At 30.3% G+C, this 20629-nt stretch overlaps 6 protein-coding genes across 6 annotated transcripts; 2 read left to right on the plus strand and 4 right to left on the minus strand.

The window, feature by feature from the left end:
• Nucleotides 1-137: 137 nt before the first annotated feature.
• On the minus strand, nucleotides 138-3908 carry PGO_110300 (alanine--tRNA ligase; the record flags this gene model as incomplete). Its single annotated transcript, XM_028688369.1, has 1 exon — nucleotides 138-3908. The coding sequence occupies one exon, from the start codon at nucleotides 3906-3908 to the stop codon at nucleotides 138-140; it is 3771 nt and encodes a 1256-aa protein (XP_028544170.1).
• Nucleotides 3909-5850: 1942 nt separating this feature from the next.
• Nucleotides 5851-6985, plus strand: PGO_110310 (ribosome biogenesis protein MRT4; the record flags this gene model as incomplete). Its single annotated transcript, XM_028688370.1, has 3 exons — nucleotides 5851-6053; nucleotides 6281-6371; nucleotides 6614-6985. The coding sequence occupies 3 exons, from the start codon at nucleotides 5851-5853 to the stop codon at nucleotides 6983-6985; spliced, it is 666 nt and encodes a 221-aa protein (XP_028544171.1).
• A 935-nt stretch (nucleotides 6986-7920) lies between these two features.
• Nucleotides 7921-9321, minus strand: PGO_110320 (oxidoreductase NAD-binding domain containing protein; the record flags this gene model as incomplete). The annotated part of the gene is made up of 2 exons (XM_028688371.1): nucleotides 7921-8192; nucleotides 8505-9321. The coding sequence occupies 2 exons, from the start codon at nucleotides 9319-9321 to the stop codon at nucleotides 7921-7923; spliced, it is 1089 nt and encodes a 362-aa protein (XP_028544172.1).
• Nucleotides 9322-11033: 1712 nt separating this feature from the next.
• Nucleotides 11034-14321, minus strand: PGO_110330 (hypothetical protein, conserved; the record flags this gene model as incomplete). Its single annotated transcript, XM_028688372.1, has 1 exon — nucleotides 11034-14321. One exon carries the CDS (start codon nucleotides 14319-14321, stop codon nucleotides 11034-11036), a length of 3288 nt encoding a protein of 1095 aa, XP_028544173.1.
• A 2543-nt stretch (nucleotides 14322-16864) lies between these two features.
• PGO_110340 (hypothetical protein, conserved) lies at nucleotides 16865-18516 on the plus strand (the record flags this gene model as incomplete). The annotated part of the gene is made up of 4 exons (XM_028688373.1): nucleotides 16865-17458; nucleotides 17767-17949; nucleotides 18108-18177; nucleotides 18377-18516. The coding sequence occupies 4 exons, from the start codon at nucleotides 16865-16867 to the stop codon at nucleotides 18514-18516; spliced, it is 987 nt and encodes a 328-aa protein (XP_028544174.1).
• Nucleotides 18517-18734: 218 nt separating this feature from the next.
• PGO_110350 (hypothetical protein, conserved) lies at nucleotides 18735-20568 on the minus strand (the record flags this gene model as incomplete). Its single annotated transcript, XM_028688374.1, has 3 exons — nucleotides 18735-18800; nucleotides 19051-19304; nucleotides 19719-20568. The coding sequence occupies 3 exons, from the start codon at nucleotides 20566-20568 to the stop codon at nucleotides 18735-18737; spliced, it is 1170 nt and encodes a 389-aa protein (XP_028544175.1).
• Nucleotides 20569-20629: the final 61 nt, after the last annotated feature.

A 20629-nucleotide genomic window follows, 5' to 3' on the forward strand; every position in this document is an offset into this window, starting at 1 on the left:
ACAGATAAATATCCCAAAACAAAAGTAAAAAAAAAGAGGGGACAATTTTCACCATAAATGTAGAAACTTCTAACAGTGCAGTGAATTAATTAGAAATGTATTTTATACCAATTTGTCTAGGCACGTGCTGTTTATTATTAGTGATATTTCTTCATTGCATCATGTACGTGGTCCTTTATAGTAAGACACATATCTTTTGATGCCGAACCAAAAGCTTTGTTTTTTCCCCCTCCTGAATGACCCTCAACGGAATGCATTATTTCTTTCATAAAAACATCTGCCTGTATATTTTTATCTCTCAAAGAATCCTTTATTTCAAAAACACAATAGGTATTCCTTTCATCCGAGATGATAAAGAAATAACTACATGTTTTGTTATGCTTACAATACGATTGGATGATTTTTTCTAAAACCTTTTGATTTCCAGATAGTTCATCAAAAAACTTGATATCTAAAATAATACCATTTTTTTCTTCTAGGGCATAGTCTTTACCAATATTGGATGCCCTATTAAGCAGTTCCTTCTGAATATTTTTCGTACTTTCGATAATATTTTTTTCAATTTTGTCTAAATCCTGTATTATTTGGTTTTTCTTAAGATATGGTAAAAACTTATCTTCCTTTAAAATTCTCTTATACATTTGTACATCGGTTAATTTATTCACATTAGGGTCATCAAAAATGTGTTTATATTTGGCATACAAATCGTCGAATTTTTTTTCTATTTCTTCTGCTTTTTTATTCGTCACTGCACTGATACGGTAAATTCCTTTTCCAATACTTTCCTCCGATGTTATGATAAATTTTTTTATATATTTTGTGTTGGCAATGTGGGTACCTCCACACAATTCAATGGAACACAAATAAGAGTAATTCACATCCAAGTTTTTCAAAATTTTATCAACATCATTATCTATAAAAACTACATTCACTATGTCTGCATAATCTTCCTCAAAAATGGCTCGAATTCCTTTAATTTTTTTACTTTCTTTCAAATCCATAGTTCGAACAGAAACATTTAATGATTGTTTTATCAAATCGTTAACTTCCATTTCTATTTTGCTAACCAATTCCTTCGTTATATTTTCAATAAAGGAAAAATCAAATCGCAATTTTTCATCATCCACTAGAGATCCCTTCTGATCACAGTTAAAAATAGAGTTCATGTTCATCATTGTTTGATTCTTCTCCTGTGTGTTCTGCATGGAATCCCCATTGTCCACATTTCCATTTGTTTTGTCACCAGTCTTATGAATATAATCTGTTAAAACCTTTTTTATGACAAAGTTAAGCAAATGGGTTGCAGTGTGGTTACAAGCTATCAATTTCCTCCTGTCAAAATTTATCACAGTCTCTACAGAATCATTCTTTCGAATACATCCCTGTAGGAGTACACCAATATGGAGCACATAATCATTAGTTTTTTGTACATTCATAACTTGGAATTTCATTTTATCATTTTGAATATATCCAGTGTCATATATTTGTCCTCCATTTTCATAATAGAAATTTGTTTCCTTTAAAATTAAAGCATATTTTTTGTCATTATTTGGTGATTCAACAGCATCGAGAAATTTCTCTCCATCGTATATAATTTGTACATTTGTTTCTACCTTCATCATATGATTTTCTCTTTCATCATTGTTCCATTTATACTTATGATGATCCTTTGTGGCATCTACGTTATGCACCATTTTCAACTCGTGTGCCTTTTCCACTGGGAGATCAAAAAATTTATTAATTTTAAAATTGTTTGTATCTGACACTAACTGATGTTTCTTAAATAAGTCATTAAATTCTGTCATATTTAATTTGAAATTTTTTTCTTCACACATAATTTGTACCAAATCAATGGGGAATCCATACGATGTATACAAATCGAATGCATCCTTTCCGCTAAAAGTTTTCTCTCCATCTGTGTTGCTATTCTTTTTTATAATCTTATGAAATTGATCCACACCTTTCTCTAACGTTCTGTTAAATACCATTTCTTCTTGTTTAATAGTATTTTTAATATAATTTACTCTTTCTTCATTTTGTAAATCTGTAAAACAATTTTTTAATATTTGGCACACTGAATCTACTAATTTGTAAAACCAGAGAACGTTACTTTTTATTTGAAATATTTGCTTACCTACTCTTATTGCTCTTCTTATAATTCTCCTTATCACATAATTTCTTCCTTCGTTTCCTGGGAGACATCCGTCACTAATCGCAATTGTTACACATCTGATATGATCACTAACAACTCTGTACGCATAATCAATTCTGTCTACATCTTCTTCATTTACTTTCCCTCCATATTCTGGAAGATAATTAAAAAGTTCTTTTATTTGCTTAAAAATTGGAATGAATAAATCGGTGTCATAATTACTATCAACATTTTGCAAAATGGATGTTATTCTTTCTAAACCCATCCCTGTATCGATACATGGGAATGGTAATTTGTTCATATTTTTTTTTTCATCTTTATTATATTGCATAAAAACAATATTCCATATTTCTAAAACACTTGGATCATCTTTATTTACCAAACCAGATGCATCTCTATTACCAATTCGATCATAATGAATTTCTGAGCAGGGACCACATGGACCAGTTTCTGCCATTTCCCAGAAATTCTCTTTCATACCAAATGGTAAAATACGTTTTTCATCTACATATTTTAACCATATTTTTTTGGTTTCTAAATCTTCTGGGCAAGTAGCTAAATTCTTATCCCCACCAAAATATGTTACATATAATCTATCTGCGTCTATTTTATATACATTTGTTAACAAATCCCAAGCATAATCAATACTTTCTTCTTTAAAATAATCTCCAAAACTCCAATTACCTAACATTTCAAAAAATGTATGATGATATACATCTTTACCCACATCATCTAAGTCGTTATGTTTCCCTCCTGCTCTTATACACTTTTGTGTGTCTACAGCTCTTTTCAATTTTCCTAGATCACTATTTTTATCTACTTGTCCCAAAAATATCCTCTTAAATTGATTCATTCCTGCATTTGTAAATAACAAAGTGCTGTCATTGTATGGTATAACAGATGCACTTTCCACAACAGTGTGATTCTTATTTTTAAAATAGTTTATGAAATTTCCACGAACTTGTTCTGAAGACAAAATTGGACTCATTGAAAATGGAGCTGATTTAATCGACATTCCATTTCTGTTTACACCCGTATTTAATACTTCCACATCCCGATCCATCATTAACTTTTTCTCATAATCCTCTTTTTCCTCATTGTGCCTTTTCTCTAATTGATTTTCACCACTCCCATTAATCATCTCTCTACGTGTTTGAAATTCTATTTTCTTACCTCTGATTAACTTATTTAACTGGTAAACGTGATACTTCACACTTCTGCTTGTAGAGGTGATATATGCAAAGCTTCTCAAAAATGCTCTTCTGATACTTTTCCCGTTTCTGCTGCTGTTTGTACTTTTTACTTTTCTGAGTAATCCTGCAAGATGTGTTTTTTTTCTTATGTTGATAAAAGGCATACACAAATTTTTTTTATTCTCTTTATTTAAAAATAGGGGGGATATATGCATAAAATGAAGATTAAACAAGCTAATTATAGTCAATGTGTCTATATGTTTATCCCTCGTGTGTAATTCAAGCACTACGTTGCAATTCCCCTTTGGATTCTTCAAATTTATTTTATATTTAAAAAGGTAGGGAGATGATCTTTGTTTCTTATCGGAATGGATGAATTGGTGGGGGATGATGCAACTCAAGGAATTACTTCTGATGTTACCAAACTTTGTATAGTTAATTTCTTTCCTACGAGGAAGAAATGGATTTATCCAAAATTTTCGAATTCTTATATGTCCCTTATTTTCTCTGATTCTCAAAATGAAAAATAAAAAAAAACTGACGCAGAAGAACAATTGTCTCATATATATACATATATATATCGACTAACTAGTTGTTCTATCTGATCTGTGGGAATACATCTTGTATGCACAGTTAGATGTTCAACAGGATTTAAATATACTGCTTATCCTCTTGCAAATCTAACTATACTTTTTTTCCTTGTGCTCATGCACTTTATAGTCACGCAACTAATATGTAACCAAGCATGCGTTCATGTAATGAAAAAAAATGATCAAAAGAAGATCATAAAAAAATGAAAGAAATGTTCGATAGAGGACGTGAGTAGAAAGTTCAAAAAAAAAAAAAAAAAAAAAAAAATGTAGCTTCGTAAACTTCTGAAATGCCACCTCTATGCTAGTTCCACTGTTGTCACATAAAATTTCGCCACTTGCATGAGATATATTTAACGGTGGTGAAACTTTAATGAAAAATTGAAAAGGTTTTAGAATTATCTTAATCACCTGAAAAATAATATCAAAGTTGCACATATATTGTGTGCTTGTGCTCATAATGTTTTACATTTCTCTCATTCATATATATCAACTTCATAAATGTGTAGCCCCCAGATGAAATGCCAATTGGAAGGTTAAATACAAGAATTAGGGTTCCAGAATAGTTAAATAATAAATTACAAACTACAAATTGCAGAACAGGTTAAAACTGGTATACAGAAGAATAAGGAGCATGAAATGCTAGTGAGATTTTCCTTCATATGTGAATTATTTTTCTGATGCTTTTCAATTATTGGGAATATCTATAAATTTTTTTTTTTTTTTTTTTTTTTTTTTTTATAGCACTTTTGAAAAAACCTCTCTACCATTTTACAAAAATATAGCAATTTTTGTTATGAACAAATCAAATCTTTTGCCATTCACAAAGGAACTTGGAGGAGGTAAAAAGTAGCATTATGTGTCATGGATGTAAATTGCATATTTATGTAATATCCTCAATTGTACCTAATTGGCATACTCCAAGAAATTCTTTATTTTTAAAGTACCCTCAAATAAAGTGTGCACAAAAGTGAGAATATAAAAATGTATACCTAGCACTTGATCCTACCTAAGTTTACCACAAAAAAAAAAAAAAATGTTTGCAATTTTGCACAGTATATGTTCCATCCATAACTTGCTAAATATATTTTCTACCATGCAGGTATGTTCTTTTTTTTGCCCCTCCGTTTGCAGGTCGGGTAACGATTATAAAATGAAGAAGTACGTCACATCATTGTTTTTTGTTTCCTCCTCAATTGGGAATAATTATACATATATGAGTATTGGGAATTTTAATTTTTTAAACTAGAATAGGTACAAAAAAAAAAAAAAAAAAATAATTTTTTTTTTTTTTTCCTCTGAAAAATGGAAGAGCAAATTAAAATTTGTTAAGGGGGTAATATATAAACAAAAAAAAAAAAAAAAAAAAAAAAAAAAATACAGAAGAAAAAAGAAAAAAAAAGAAAACAAAATCAACACGTGCATGTATTTTTTTCACTTATATGTAGAATATATAGGGGTTAAAAACTTAATGAGAAAACATGTATATGTGCCAAAATAACAAAAACGTTAATGTATATCCAACTGAACAATAGCCAGTGTTTATACCTTTACCCTATAAAATGAACATGGATTGACTTGTGAACTTATTGGAGGAGAAGAAGAAAAAGAAGTAGAAAAAGGAGTAGAAAAAGAAGGAGAAAAAGAAGGAGAAAAAAGAGAAAAAGAAGGAGAAGAGCACATCCGCTGCATACATATATACATGTAAGAAAAAATCAGCGTTCAAGACCAGGGCAATTTGCACCTCACATAATTGCTGCATCACAACGGTCCTATAATGCAAGAGTACAAATAAAGTGAATTTTGTGATTACATAAAATTTCCGTACGACAACAACCCATTTGAACAGAGCTTTCAAATAACTAGTACCCCCACCCACGTCCACACCACTCATTTTTTATTTTTCTGAACGAAAATGCCAAAGTCTAAGAGAAACATTACCATATCGTTAACCAAGGTAAAAAAAAAGTTGAATAAAAAAGAATTGAAGGAACAGAAACTTTCCGAATTGAAAAAATTTATTGAAATCCCCAATATTTTTATTTACGTTTTGGACATTAGAACATGTTCTAATAATAACTTGAAGCAGGCCATCGAGTACTTCAAGCCAGACGGAAAGTAAGAAGCTAAATTGTGTTTGCACTTGTATAAGCTCATATACAGTTCGTGAGGAATACATACATATATATATATATGTATACTCGCCCCATGGCAATTCTAAAAACATAAAAATGAACGCAGAATAAACTCATATCTGCATGTGCATACATACCTTGTATAAGCCTCTGAACTTTACACGACATGACTTTAACTACATATTAATACGCCTTATATATATAATGCAGATTTTTTATAGGGAAAAATAAATTAATGAAAGTGGCCCTCGGAAAAAACGAAAAAAGTGAATTCAAACCGAATGTCTTCAAGGTGGCTGAGGTAAGTATCATCGCATAACCATTACGTGTTCCACATTTTTTTTTTATTTTATATATTTATTTTTTTCATTTTTTTTTTTCGTGCTGATATGTAAAAACATTTTCCCACATAATGAGTTATTTTCAGTATAGTTATAAACGCCAGTCTCATTTGTACCACATTCAAATTCCATTTCGAGATGCTAAACTTTTCAATTTCCTAACGCCATTTTTAAAACTCATATCACCATTCCCTGTTTTCAGCTCCTTGTGGGGAATAGAATTCTCTTAATTACGAAAGATGCACCTCTGAAAGTCTTAAAATTTTTCAACGAATTTCAACCTGAAGAATACATAAAACCAGGAAATATATGCACACAAGATGTGACCTTAAAATGTGGAGATGTATTAGATGTTCCTGTTTCTATGCAGAAAGATTTACAAAAAAGAAAACTAAATTTCGATATCATTGATCAAAAAATTATTTTACGAGAAGATAAAATATTAGCAGAAAAAGATAAGCTTATGAGTGTTGAAAATTCCAAACTGTTAAGAATGTTAAATATGAAAATTTCACATTTTGATATAACTGTGTTGGGCTATTGGAACATGAATAATTTTGTTTCTTTGATGTAGGAAATTTTACACCATTCCATTTTGTTGCGTTTTATTACTATTCCATTTTGTTACTTTTCATACTATTTTATTTACTTTTTCTTTTTTTTTTAGCACAAGTGTGAGAAAAAGAAAGTGGTGACATCTTCATCCATTCGATTTCTCATATGTGTACACAGTAGCACATTTTCTTATTTATTTTTAATTTTTAAGCAATTTTTTTTTTTCTTTTTCTCCACTCTATTTGTATGAATAATCAAACACAATGTTGCCCTATATTTTTTCTTTTTCCTACACTCTATTTGTATGAATAATCAAACACAATGTTACCCTATATTTTTTCTTTTTACTCCACTCTATTTGTATGAATAATCAAACACATTGTTACCCTATTTTTTTTTCTTTTTACTTATGTCATTTTATTCATATTTTTAAATCAGACATGAAAATATGTTGCAAACTAATACGTGTCCGCTTGCAAATTAAGTCTTTTTTTTTTTTTTTTCATTTTTCAAAAGTGTTTAATTACAATACAAACCTTTAAATGAAAAAAAAAAATATATATAATAGAATTATTTGTTCTTTAGAAGAGAGGATAATCTGCAAATACCTGAAATAATTACATACCATGTGCACACATATATATAATATACATATCAGGTGCCGATTTGAAAACAATTTTAAGTCTGCACCTCTGCATGCTTAAAATATTTCCTAACTTTTTAGGACACACTAAAATAATGTGTATGGACGATTAAAAAAATGGAACATATGTATGCATGGAGAAATGTTTACAGGATATACATGAAATGTGTCATAAAATAAGGTGATTGGGAAACCCATTTCACGTGATTATTACTTTCACAAATATATCTACAAACAAAGACAGCGATACACACAGCGGAAAGCACGCTAGTGCTGTTCTAACCAAATGGCAAATCCACCTTTGCTTCACCCTAAACAGTTATCACATTTTCCATCTTAATATCCTCATTCAGCAACTTTTTAAGAAAAGCAGTCATTGGGGGAGGGCCACACATCAAAATGAGTGTATCACTCTTCTCAATTTGCACATTTAATTTCTGGTACTTGAGAATGTACATTCTCAATATTTCCACATTGAGGTATCCTATATTGTTCATTGAGACCTTCTTTGAGTCATCTATGCATTCGTCAACGCTATACACTATTTTGAATCTCTCGAACCTTTTTTCATATTCGTCAAAAACTGGAAAGTATCAGGGAGGAGTGAAGAGGCGTGTACATTTATATAAGTGCGCACGTGTCAGTGTGACTGTGTTTTTTTTTTTTTTTTTTTTTTTTTCTATTTTTTTTTCTATTTTTTTTCTATTTTTTTTTCTATTTTTTTTCTATTTTTTTTCTATTTTTTTTTCTATTTTTTTTCTATTTTTTCTTCATTTTTCTCCCTCTTTTCTCCCTCTTTTCTTCCTTTTTTCTCCCTCCTTTTCGTTGGTCGTAGCTTCACGGACCGACAGCGCATGGGGGTGTGTATCTGTGGAAGCAGTAGTCGAAGACTTACCCGGCTTGAGGAGAATCTCTTCCTCATTTCTATTTGCATAAATGAATGTTATGAAAGGGTGGTTCGTTTCAGTTTCTTTTGTGTCAAAAAGGAGCAAATGTTTTATCAATCGAAAAAAAGGAGTCATCCCAGTACCCCCAGCTATCATTACAATATGCTTTTTATTTTTTAAAGATTTGGATAAATAACTAAATTCATTATTTCCTTTGTAGTCTAAAAGCCCAAATGGTCCAGCTATTTTGACATTATCATTATTATGCATCTTATTTAACTGAATACTCATTTTTCCACCATCTATATATTTCTCATCAGGATTATATATCCGAATCACAAAATGAACAAGTTTATTTTTTTTATCCACATAAATAGGTGTATAACTTCTAAAAATTTCTTTTGAATCATTTTCTCTATCCAATTTATCATTCCATTTACCTTTTATTTTTCCTTCTCGATTTGGAAGATTAAATTTTATATGCTTACATATGTCTAAACCAAAATGAGAATATTTCGATGGGTACGAAAAAATGAAAATCTTTACTGTATTCGTTAATTTTATAATTTTATTAAGCTTCAATGTTTGGTTATTCCCATTCAGAAAGCAAACCTCAGAGGATTTTTCACATTGTTCATCCTTTCTAATTTTAAGTTCTTCATGTTCATTCTTTTGAGAGTAAAGACTAAACAAATCTTCTACTTTTTTTTTATCATTTCTGTTTTTCTGTGTAAAGAACAGAATGAAACTTATGGACATTAACAAAATTGTGACATTCAAGATATTTTTAGAAAGAAAATTCAGGATTTCCCTCAATATCTCCATTTTTCTCCCTTTGGTTCTCGCGAGGTAGTCAGTTGTGAAATGGGTATATATAAATGGTATTTATACGTGTGTGTATATTTCTATACGTGTGTGTATCTATGTACAATTGCATATGTTCTGGCCGTGAGGTATCGGAAGGTCTCACAGAAATACAACCACTTAAGTATGCCTATAAGATAAAATGTAGGAATACATAAAAAATCTGACACGTACACGCAACAAAAACGTGGCAAATGTTCGACAAAACAAATGTTCCTTAAAAAGGAAAAAAATGTAAGGACAAGTGAGAATACAAATGTGAGAACTTACAGTTAGGACAGCCGATGTATTTCTTTTCTTTTTTTTTTTTTTTTTTTTCATGAATGTTTATTTTATTCTTATCATTCTCAACTTTTCCAACAAAATTTTCAGTAAAATGGTAATTTATAAATTCATTTATTTTCTACCAAACACACAAGCGCCTCCTTCCTCCCTCTCTTCACGGGATAAGAAAACTTTTTCTTTTTTTTTTTTTTTTTTTTCTTCACCTTTACAGCAAACTCAATTAGGAAACAAATCCCCCTCCCCCCTTTTTCTTATGAACAAATAAATATGCCATATTCAGTTGTACACGAATATACAACTAATCTGATAATTTTGTGAAAAGCATTCTTATAGGTTTGATGACTTTTTCTATTTTCTACGATAAGGGCCCACAAAATATTTTCACTAATTCCTTTTATTCTACTTTTGAAATTAGCCAAATGGGGGAAAAAAAAAAAAAAAAAAAAAAAAAAAAAAAAAAAAAAACAAATCCACATATACCATCATATGTGTGCATTTTTCAATTATCTTACATGAAATAATGTAGGCATACATATTTTTAAGTTCGCACAATTGATTCAAATCTTTGCAATATTTCTCAATGCTGAACAACAGCACACACATACACAAAAAAAAAAAAATAAAATAAAATAAAAATAAAATAAATAAAAAAAAATAATAATTATAAAATAAAAAGAAAAAAAAAACAATAATTTATACACAATATAACATAGTGTAAGAAAATAAAAGAAATCTGTAACCAACTTCTTCCTAATATATTTTCCCAATTTTTGTTAAGAACTAATATCCTCGCAAGTAAGCATTACAGGGTGAAATTTCGCCCTCACAAGTATAGGTCTCCTCTTCGTAAGTTTCAAACACTGCACAGCAGCGTCAGAAGCAGGTTTAACAATAACCAGGACAGAAAAAAAAAAAAAAAAAAAAAAAAAAAACGATACAACACGACATGATACAAAACATTACGAAACATTACAAAGCACTATGTGACGAAATGCTTTGCACAACATAATCACACGTGCATAGGTAGTGATATGGTAATTATCCCTTTTGATTAACTTCTTCATCTTGCACTTTGAGAATATACCCCTACATATTGCAAATTCCTGTGGGAATAAATCCATAAATTCGTTTCTACACTATAACCATGCTCCCGCCTTGTTATCACTTGTATATATCAAAAGTAATGATCCATTTGTAAGCGAAATGGAGAGGCGTGTTTGCAAATAAACAAATTGAAAAAGAGAAATAAAAAGGGGAGAGGGGGTGGGGGGGTTTATATACAAACGAGTTAATACAGAAATGTTGAAAAATTGATACAACATATATAGCAAAATCGACATATCACACACCTTGACAATAATTCAAACACATATGTACATAAAAACGCCTTAGGAGTACTTAGCAATTTTCCCTAATACATGATCTATTTTCTCCTTTTCCTTCTTCCTTTTACGATTTTTCTTTTTTGAATTTTTTATGAAATCTGTTATTAAATTCATGTAACCCTCATCTCCAACTCGACTGTCTTTACTATCATTTTGTCCTTCCCCATCTTGGTGAAAATTTTCTTTCCCTAACCAATCAGCGCTGCGAGTCTCATCTGAACTGGCTACTTTATAGTCCTCATGGAAACCTCCCTCGTCTTCCATATCCTCCGGATCCTCCTTCTTTTCGTTCTCTTCTTCCTTCTCTTCTTCGTTCACTTCCTCTTCCTCTTCGATCTCTTCCTCTTCCTTCTCTTCCTCTTCCTTCTCTTCCTCCTCGTTCACTTCCTTCTCTTCCTTCTCTTCCTCCTCGTTCACTTCCTTCTCTTCCTTCTCTTCCTCTTCGATCTCTTCTTCTGCTGCCTCCTCGTTTTCGCTATCTCGCGTGTGCGACTCTACAGTTTGGACGCTTTTCACCTTACCTACAACTTTCTCCTCTTCCTCCCTTTCATCCCTTTCCTTTGACGTTGTCAAGATATCTTTGAACATTTCTTTGGCCTTGAGGTACTTCTTACTATTCGTACTTATGGTCTTGGTTTTCTTATACTCCTTAAGCTTCATGAAATTCTTTATATAACTATTATACACAGTAATATCATTCTCTACGAGCGCATCTAATATATTTTTTTTTATGTCGTCAGATCCTAATTTAAAAAAGGTAACTACTGTGTGAGCCCCTATGTAATGGCTGGCTATTTTCCCATACTCATTTCTAAATATCAGGATGAAATTTCTCAAATACTTTTCATTTATCAAATTAAATGTGTGTGCAATTTTTTCACAAAGAATGGACAAATTCTTGTCACAACAAAAGTATAATAAGATGTTTCCTCGCAATTCTGTGTTCTTTCGTACGAATGGTTTGACTTTCTTCCTCACATCATTCGCAGTGCTTTTTCCACCTGATCTGGTTTGATCAGGCCACGCATTATTTCTCCAACCTACTACTACCTTCTCCTTACTTTCAGTATTTACATCTTTTTCTCCCTCTTCCTGAGTTGGATTGTCAGCCCCACCCCTCCCCTCTCCTCCCCCATCATGAGTTTCTGTAAACATTTGAACAAAATTATTATACTTTTCAATATCCTTTTCACTAGCTCTATTGGTATTCACAATTTTTAAAAAATTACAAAATTGCTTAAACGAATTTGTTACAGGAGTAATGGAATCTCTAGGAAAAGACAAAATGTGTGTCATAATGTAATATCCATTTGTATCTATTTTTATGTAATCATAAAAATTATAATTGTTTAAGTTGGATTTGTCAATTTGATGCTCTTCAATTGACAATTTTTTTCTCTCCTCATTGAACATGTCTCGAAGAATGGGATGAAGATCTTCGTGCCTTCGCATGCACAAGATGCATATCCAAAGAAATTTCCATCCCGAATTTGTCGCACCAGAAGTGCTACCAATTGCAGTTCCATCAACTTGCAACCATCGTAGCAACTTGTTCAATAACAACTTACAATTTCTCTTGTAAAACTGAGACAAGTCGAATAATCCCCGCAACACATTGAATTTTTTCCTACGAATTATCATATCAATGTCTATATTTTTTATTAACAAGTCAAACATCTCTTCAGTAATATATTCCAGAGTGAGGTAATTATTCATAACCAAATTGGAGTATGCATTATCACATACTAAACTATTTATATTTTTCAATATATAAACATTAAAAACATAAAAAATGGGTTCACTATTCATTTTAAGCATCTTTTCAATCATTATACTTGGACCATCTAACTTAATCAAAATACTTAACATCTGTTTTAGTGGACTTTCCTCATAACATTTACAATTCTCCCGTGCTTGGTTAATAAAATATTTTTTCGTTTTATCTATTAATAATATTTCACTTAATAATTTATTGCATTCTATATTTTTCTCCCTCAAAAGCTCAAACAGCGTTCCTAATGCAGGAACAGAATATGTGTTATACAGCAGTGGAGGGATCAAATGCTGACTCAAACTTTCCATAATATATTTGTTCTCTCCAAATGTTTTCCTCTCCTTTTCGTTATGACTACTGTCCTTGCACACGTCATGTGCATCACTTCTTCCGTTGCCATCACTTCTCCCGTTTGCATCACTTCCTCCGCTGCCATCACCTGCATGGCTAATCTCCATTTCATCATAAAACACATACTGATAGAGTAAATTTTTTGCGGATAGAGATACCCTCGGGTTTACTATTTCCTCTGTTACCTTTTGAACAATTATGTTCATATACTCATATAACATGGCATTATCACCAGATGTGTTGCTTCGACAGTTTCCAGCATACCCTTTATCCATATACTTCAATTCTGTTCTAGTGTTCGTACTTCTAATTTTAGATTTTCTAAATGATATATTGGATATACTAATATTTAGATAGCCACATAAAGAATACATAAATGATCTTAGCACATGTGTACCTGATTTATGTAACATTAAGGGAAAGATATTCTCTGTTGTGACATTACAAATTTCTTTAAAATATATGCACATCTCTTGATAGTTCCTATTTCTATTTTTCATTTCATCTATATATTTCTCTTCAAATTTTTTAAAAAAAGTGTATACACATATAACTGTTTGCACAAAATGAGACCCATAACTAGACGTTGCTAGATGTAGATAATCAGAGCAAACAACATGCAGAAAGTGGTTATAAATTTCTAAACACTGAATACTTATTTCATTACTTCTTGTGCTTATTTCATTACTTCTTGTGCTTATTTCATTACCTCTTGCGCTTATTTCATTATTTTTCATATCTTTTTCATTACATTTTAATAAAAAGAAACAATAATATATTATCTTTTCCATTATCTTCGAACACTTTCTCTGATTTATTAATTCCTTTTCATTATTTTCTATTTCGTCTTTTATTTTTATTAAAATACATATATCATCCTCCAAATTGTAAGAGTAATTCAAATTTATGGCACCAAAACATTTATTTCCTTTTTTTAAATTCTCTTCTTTCAATTCGTAAACAAAATATTTCTCATATTTTTCATTCAAAATATATGAAATGTTATTTAAGTATTCCACAATTTCTTCAACATTTTTTGTTTCCTTTCTCTTGGAATTCTCATTGTTCCCTCTGAACCTCCCATTCTTATCATTCCTAGTTGTGTTTCTTCTATTATTGAAATACTTCCATTTCTTGCTATTTGTGTTCGCCCTGAACCCGTTCATTGTTCTTTCATTCGTCCTGATTGATCTTATATATGATCTTTATAAAAAAAAAAAAGTTCAATATTATTCTCCTCCTTTTTATTATATATACATATATATAATATTATCTGCAAAAAAAAATATTGCCTACATACATAATGGTATTTTATTATATATGGCATACCCCAAAAAAAAAAAAAAAAAAGAAAGAGGAGGGGGGGAAGGGGAATTTTTTCTTTTCCTTCTTTTTTTTTCCCCAATTATTTTGTGGCACAGTTGTTCAAAAGAATGAAAAACTTTTTAAAATTGGATATACATATATATAAACAATATATATATGTATATTTGCATGTTTGTACATTTGTATATATACTGCTGAAGCATTAAAAACTTTATTCCATTTTTTTTATCGACTTGAATAAAAAAAAAAAAAAAAAAAAAAATTATGTAAGGAAAAAAGAAATCTTCTACGATTTTCTTCTCCTCTTTTTTTTTTCTATTTTCCAACATATTATTTGTTGCTAAAAAAAAAAATATATCATTTAAACCGTCTCTGTGTTCACCTATTTCTTTAGCACCGTTCTTTATATAAAATAATTTGGGAGCAGTTCGATATTTTGTCGTCCATACTGCTTCTTGTCGCTTCTTTGACCATATGAGTATAAATGTTGTTGCACTTTTTATTTTGTGCTTATTATTACAATTTGCTCCAGTTTGCTTGTTCTGTTTTATCCTTATTTATGTTATTTTGCTCGTTTTTGTTTTATATATTTATTTTTTCTTCACTTTACAACATACTTTACTCGTTTTCGCCATTTAGGAAGGGGGGTGGTCTCCACACCCCTCAGAAATGCCACGAAAACAATTCTCCAAGTTAATAAAAAAAAAAAAAAACACACAGTAATTTTAACCATCCCCCCAAGGAAAAAAAAAAAAAAAAAAAAAAAAACAATAAAATAAAAATCACACTTCCCACAAGATAGATAAAAAAAAAAAAAAAAAACTGTAAGTGATGTTTATTTTATTTTAATTTATTTTTCAAACTGAGGAGGAATACAAAAATTAGCGTATGAGAAAAAAGCATTTCTAAAAATAAAAAAAAGAGATCTATATTTTCTTATACGAAGAAAGAACACATGTTGTATTATATATGTCTTCTTCTGCTCGTTTATAATTACGAAACATTACTTCTTTTCTTTTTTCATACTTCATTTCACACCCAATTAGAAAAATGCTGTTCATCATACATGTATGAAAACGTGAAAACCTTTTGATGCTATAGGTTATTTATTTTAGAACATTTCTCCATACCACATGTATAAATCTGTCCAAATATAAAGCATGTCCAAATATAAAGCATGTCCAAATATAAAGCATGTCCAAATATAAAGCATGTCCAAACATAAAGCATGCTCAAATATAAAGCATGTCACATTTTATTTTTATTATATTTTATTTTCTCATAATTCGGAGAACAAAGCATTCAAAAAAATTCCCTAACGGTTCATAATGTTCTTTTTATTTTTCGCCAAATTTTAAAAATTGAGAGTTATGAAAAAATGCCCTTGGGGGGATACATAAATAGGAGAAATGAGAAAAGTGCGAAAATGGGGAAAGTGGAAAAATGGGGGAAAATAGGAAAAATAGGAAAAATCGGGAATATAGGAAAAATCGGCAATATAGTAAAAATCTCTTTTTACTCCAATTTGAGTCCCCCATAAGTGTATGATATAAACACAAAGTAAGAAAAGTGCAACGAAAGGATATGCTAAAGTATGTGCCAAATTTAGCATTTATACAAATAACATTCCAACAAACCACCAAGGCCTACATGTCCATGCATACGCTGTATAGCCTATTTTTATTTTTCATAATTTTCTACCAATGTAAGTTCTTCCAATGTGTAAGATCCGCTAATGTAAGCATATCTTTTAATTATTATTTTTCTTGAAAAAGTCAAGAGCTAAAAAAAAAAAGACATTTTTTATCATGGAAAAATTTATGCATGACCTGCTCTGAATTTCCCCCCCCCCCCAAAAGCCCCTCTGTGCCCAATGTAGAAATAACTTTCCTCAAAAAAAAAAAAAAAAAAAAAAAAAACGGGTACATAATACTTGATACAAATAAATTGGGACAAGTATTTTGAGGTAGTTCACTCATATTATACCCACGTATACAAATTCTAAAAATAAGATGCTAACAAAATGGTGAGGGGTAAGTACACCAGTTATGAATCACATTTTTTTTTTTTTTTTTTTTTTTTTAAAGGATCCCTTTATTTATTCTTTTTTTACATGAAAAAAAATAAAATAATTTAGAAAGCACGAATTCTTAGAAGTCTCCATATTATTTTCAATAAAAAAACAGGAATGTGGAAATGTAAAACGGCAGCATATGGGTAAAGTATTCCTGAGTAACACGACACTCTCTGTATCCAGCTCCTTCTCTTTCTCTTTTTCAGTCTCTCTCTCCCTCTCTCCCTCACTCCCTCTCTCTCTATTTAGTGTACACACTGCTTTATAGGCATACATACGGTATGCTAAAGAAATTTCCCTGAAGGCAAAATGCTGCGCAGAGTAACTTCACTTCTTATATATTCAACTTTATTGTGCAGCATAATCCTCATTCCACATGTACACAAATTTAACTGTAGATATATGGGGAAAGACTATTTGCAGGATTTATTAGAAACAGGTATATTTGAAAAAAACACAACAAGAATAAAAAAGGAAGTATATGAAAATATAAACCACACCCATTACAAGTATTCATTATGTAAAACATGCATAAAATTGATACAACTTATAAAAAAAATAATTAAAAATAAAAAAGAGACATATGTAGATATAGCTATAGAGGACACATTAGAAATTAATTTATGTGATTCAAAATTGTGGCATGAACATTTTAATTACGACGAGTTATTGTATAATGAACATGTTGTTGAATACTGTAAAAATACTTTAAAAATTATTAAAGAAAAAATAGAGCAGTTTATATATCAATTATATGATCAGGAGGAATTATTTTATCAAAAGGTTTGTCTACACATTAATCAAATTTGTAAAATAGCCATTCAAGAAGAACAAAATAATTTCAGTAACTCTGCAAAAATTAAATTAATATACGAGGTTTATTCCGATTATTTAACTGCAGAAGTAGGACCTTATCATTTCCACCAAACTCAAAACCACACGGGATGTATCTCCATATTTTTATTTCTGTGCACCTTAATTTTTATACTACATAATATAATACTACGGAGAAATTAATTCTATCTTTTACACGCCTCTCGTCACTGACACCATCACTTAATTTTTATTTCATTTTTTATTTCATTTTTTATTTCATTTTTTATTTTATTTTTTATTTTTTTCATGTTCTTTCATACTATCATTTAACGTCTGAGTTTACATAATACTGAATATCACACGTGTCCTAACACTTTTTCAACACCACAATGTAGGAAGAATTCAATAGAACGAGCAAAGGAATGCCATATAAAAAAATTGGAAATGACAAAGACTCAAAATTAGCACTCAAAAGAACAAATTATGCAATTGTCCAATCACAAATTAGGACAATGTACCAAAAGAAATTGTCTGACGATTTTGAAAGTAACAAATTCAAACTAATCAAAATTAGCAAGGTAAGTCATAAAAGGGGAAGTAATCCATAAGTTCACACATGTTCGTGTATATTCATATGAAGGTTTAAACTAATACTACAACTTTACTAATCTCTTATTATATTTGCTTTTTTTTTCTTTTTATTCCTTCCCTATTTATACACGGATTTTATACGCAGCTTGATGATAATGTACTAGAAGTTTTCCTGGGGATGCGAGAGCAAAACATGTTTAAGTTCTTGTTTTATTGTGAATTTTGCAAAGGTGCAAAAAAAAAAAAAAAAAAAAAAAAAAAAATCAATAAAATCAATAAAGTTGATAGAATCAATGAAGTCAATCAAATCAATAAAATATTCACAAACATGCACGCGAAAATCCGTCAGGTAGCATGTAAATTTAACTGCATATCCAAATCCCACTTACAATAAGAATTTTTTTCCCTATGCAGATCCTATTCTGGAAATTAAAATTAAAATACACCGAGCATTGGACGATTCAGATATTCTTCTTCAGAATTACGAGAATGATTTAATTACAGATGATAACAATTTTTTGTTATATAAACAATACACTATAAATAAATTATAAAAATTTTTAGAAGATTGAACTTACAAGTGCATAAATGTTTCTTCAAATGGTACGTACGTTTCTGTAGACGTCTCAAGAATTAGTGTTTCAGTTTACCCAGATTTACTAATATTTATGGACTGATCCATCCATTTGTTATTTCATTTTTAAGAATGATCTTTTTTTCATATGCCATTACATCTTTTTTTAACATTTGAATATTTGTGAAATAATCTTGGTTACCCCAAATGGGCACTCAATCGATGAATAATTCGTGCCTCCAAGTCATTGTATAAATTATCCATCTGAGAAGTTCAAAAAAAAAAAAAAAAAAAAAAAAAAAAAAAAAAAAAAATTATTCCCCTTCGTTCTTTCTTTCTTTTTACTATATACCATGCCACTTTCACGTGTCTCATAAAAATGTGCTAGCAAATTTAGCACAGAGGTATACGTCCCCCACATATTCCAATATAAATATATGTGTACATGTGTGTAAATGTACACATGGTTATATTTCTGACATCACTTTCGCTTTTTGTTTACCATTTTTCTCACTTTTTCCCTGGTAAATGAATCCCTGTAAGAATTGTATTTCTCGGGACCCTTTTTCTCCCGATCTTCTACCTGATTATAGTTTTCCACGCGTTTATACAACTTTTGTAAGTTTTTATTCTTTTTACATTTATTTATTTCGAATGTGGATGGCTCCTTTTGTATTTGAAATTTGTCTAAATACGTTAATAATTCTTTTGCGAATACATCTTCACGACTTTCACCAAATTTCACATCATTTATTTCCCCGACAGACACTACAAAACAGTAGGACAAATATTCCAAAAATATATACATATATATGTATATCTTTCTGCACATAAAGAAACCAGCTCAAGCATCTTTAAATGGAGAGACGAATATATCACATTCCAGATGACACACAACTGGGAAAACGTTCATATACATAGTCACGGCACGGGTAAGAAGGATACATACGAAAAGGTATTATTTTAAAACGATATGAAAGCTTATGGTTGTGGATTTAAGCTTATGGTTGTGGATTTAAGCTTATGGTTATGGATTTAAGCTTATGGTTATGGATTTAAGCTTATGGTTGTGGATTTAAGCTTATGGTGTTGCTCTATTCATGTTCGTCTTTTTTCTTGAACATTCGTCGGAGCGCGTAAACTTAGGTTTTGAATTTCATTCTCTCTTTTCTTGTCACATACAGTTGACTAATTCCCTCACGTGGTCCCTCCCTGGGTGTGTGTCCAAAGTGCAGATCAAGGCATCTTCATTGAAACAAATCTCTTCAGCCATTTCAAGCTGATCGAATTCGTCATCCTTGCCCTCAAAAGTTATTTGATAAATAGGACGGAAAATAAACTTGTATAAAAAAAAATGTTTAAAAAATGTATTTAATGTATACTTCATTAATAACTTAAGCGAGGAGTATGAAAATACTTTGACATAATTTGGTGATCTGTTGATAGAATGGTGTAACATAATATTTTTGAAATATGAAAAAAGATTAACAACATTGTCATTGCCACTCACAAATTTAAAAAAAATGTTTTTCTGAATGGACATATACGTAGATATTTCAACAACAGACAGGTTTTTTTTAATGCAAAATATTAAAGTGTTGTAGAAAAAGTCGTACAATATTTTTTTCATTTTTTTTCTTTTCATATGACTCATATGATACACATCACTTTCATTGTCAACACTGCTTGCACTATTTTCTATGATTCCATTTTGTACACTCTGTGGTGAATATCCCTCCCTCGAACTGATAACATTACGATAGATGAACTTCTTCGATTGTTCCATTTCACCATTTAAACCTATTGGTAGAAAGTTATCAATAATTAATTTTATTTTCTTCTTCTTTTCTCTTTTCATGACCATTTCATGTGTACTGTTAAAATGAATGTTCAGCTTTTTTAGTAATGTCATTTTCTGTTTTCTCTTATCATTCATGACTATGATTTTCCTCATATTATGCTTGCTTATATCTGAACATGTTAGAAATTCTTCTACCCTCCTTTTTCCATTTTCATCAATCACTTTATTCATCTTTTCCTCCCCCTACCCAAAAAAAAAAAAAAAAAAAACACACACACACAGGTGCGTAGGT

Source organism: Plasmodium gonderi (assembly GCF_002157705.1).
Source record: "Plasmodium gonderi DNA, contig: Chr11, whole genome shotgun sequence".
NCBI lineage: Eukaryota > Apicomplexa > Aconoidasida > Haemosporida > Plasmodiidae > Plasmodium > Plasmodium gonderi.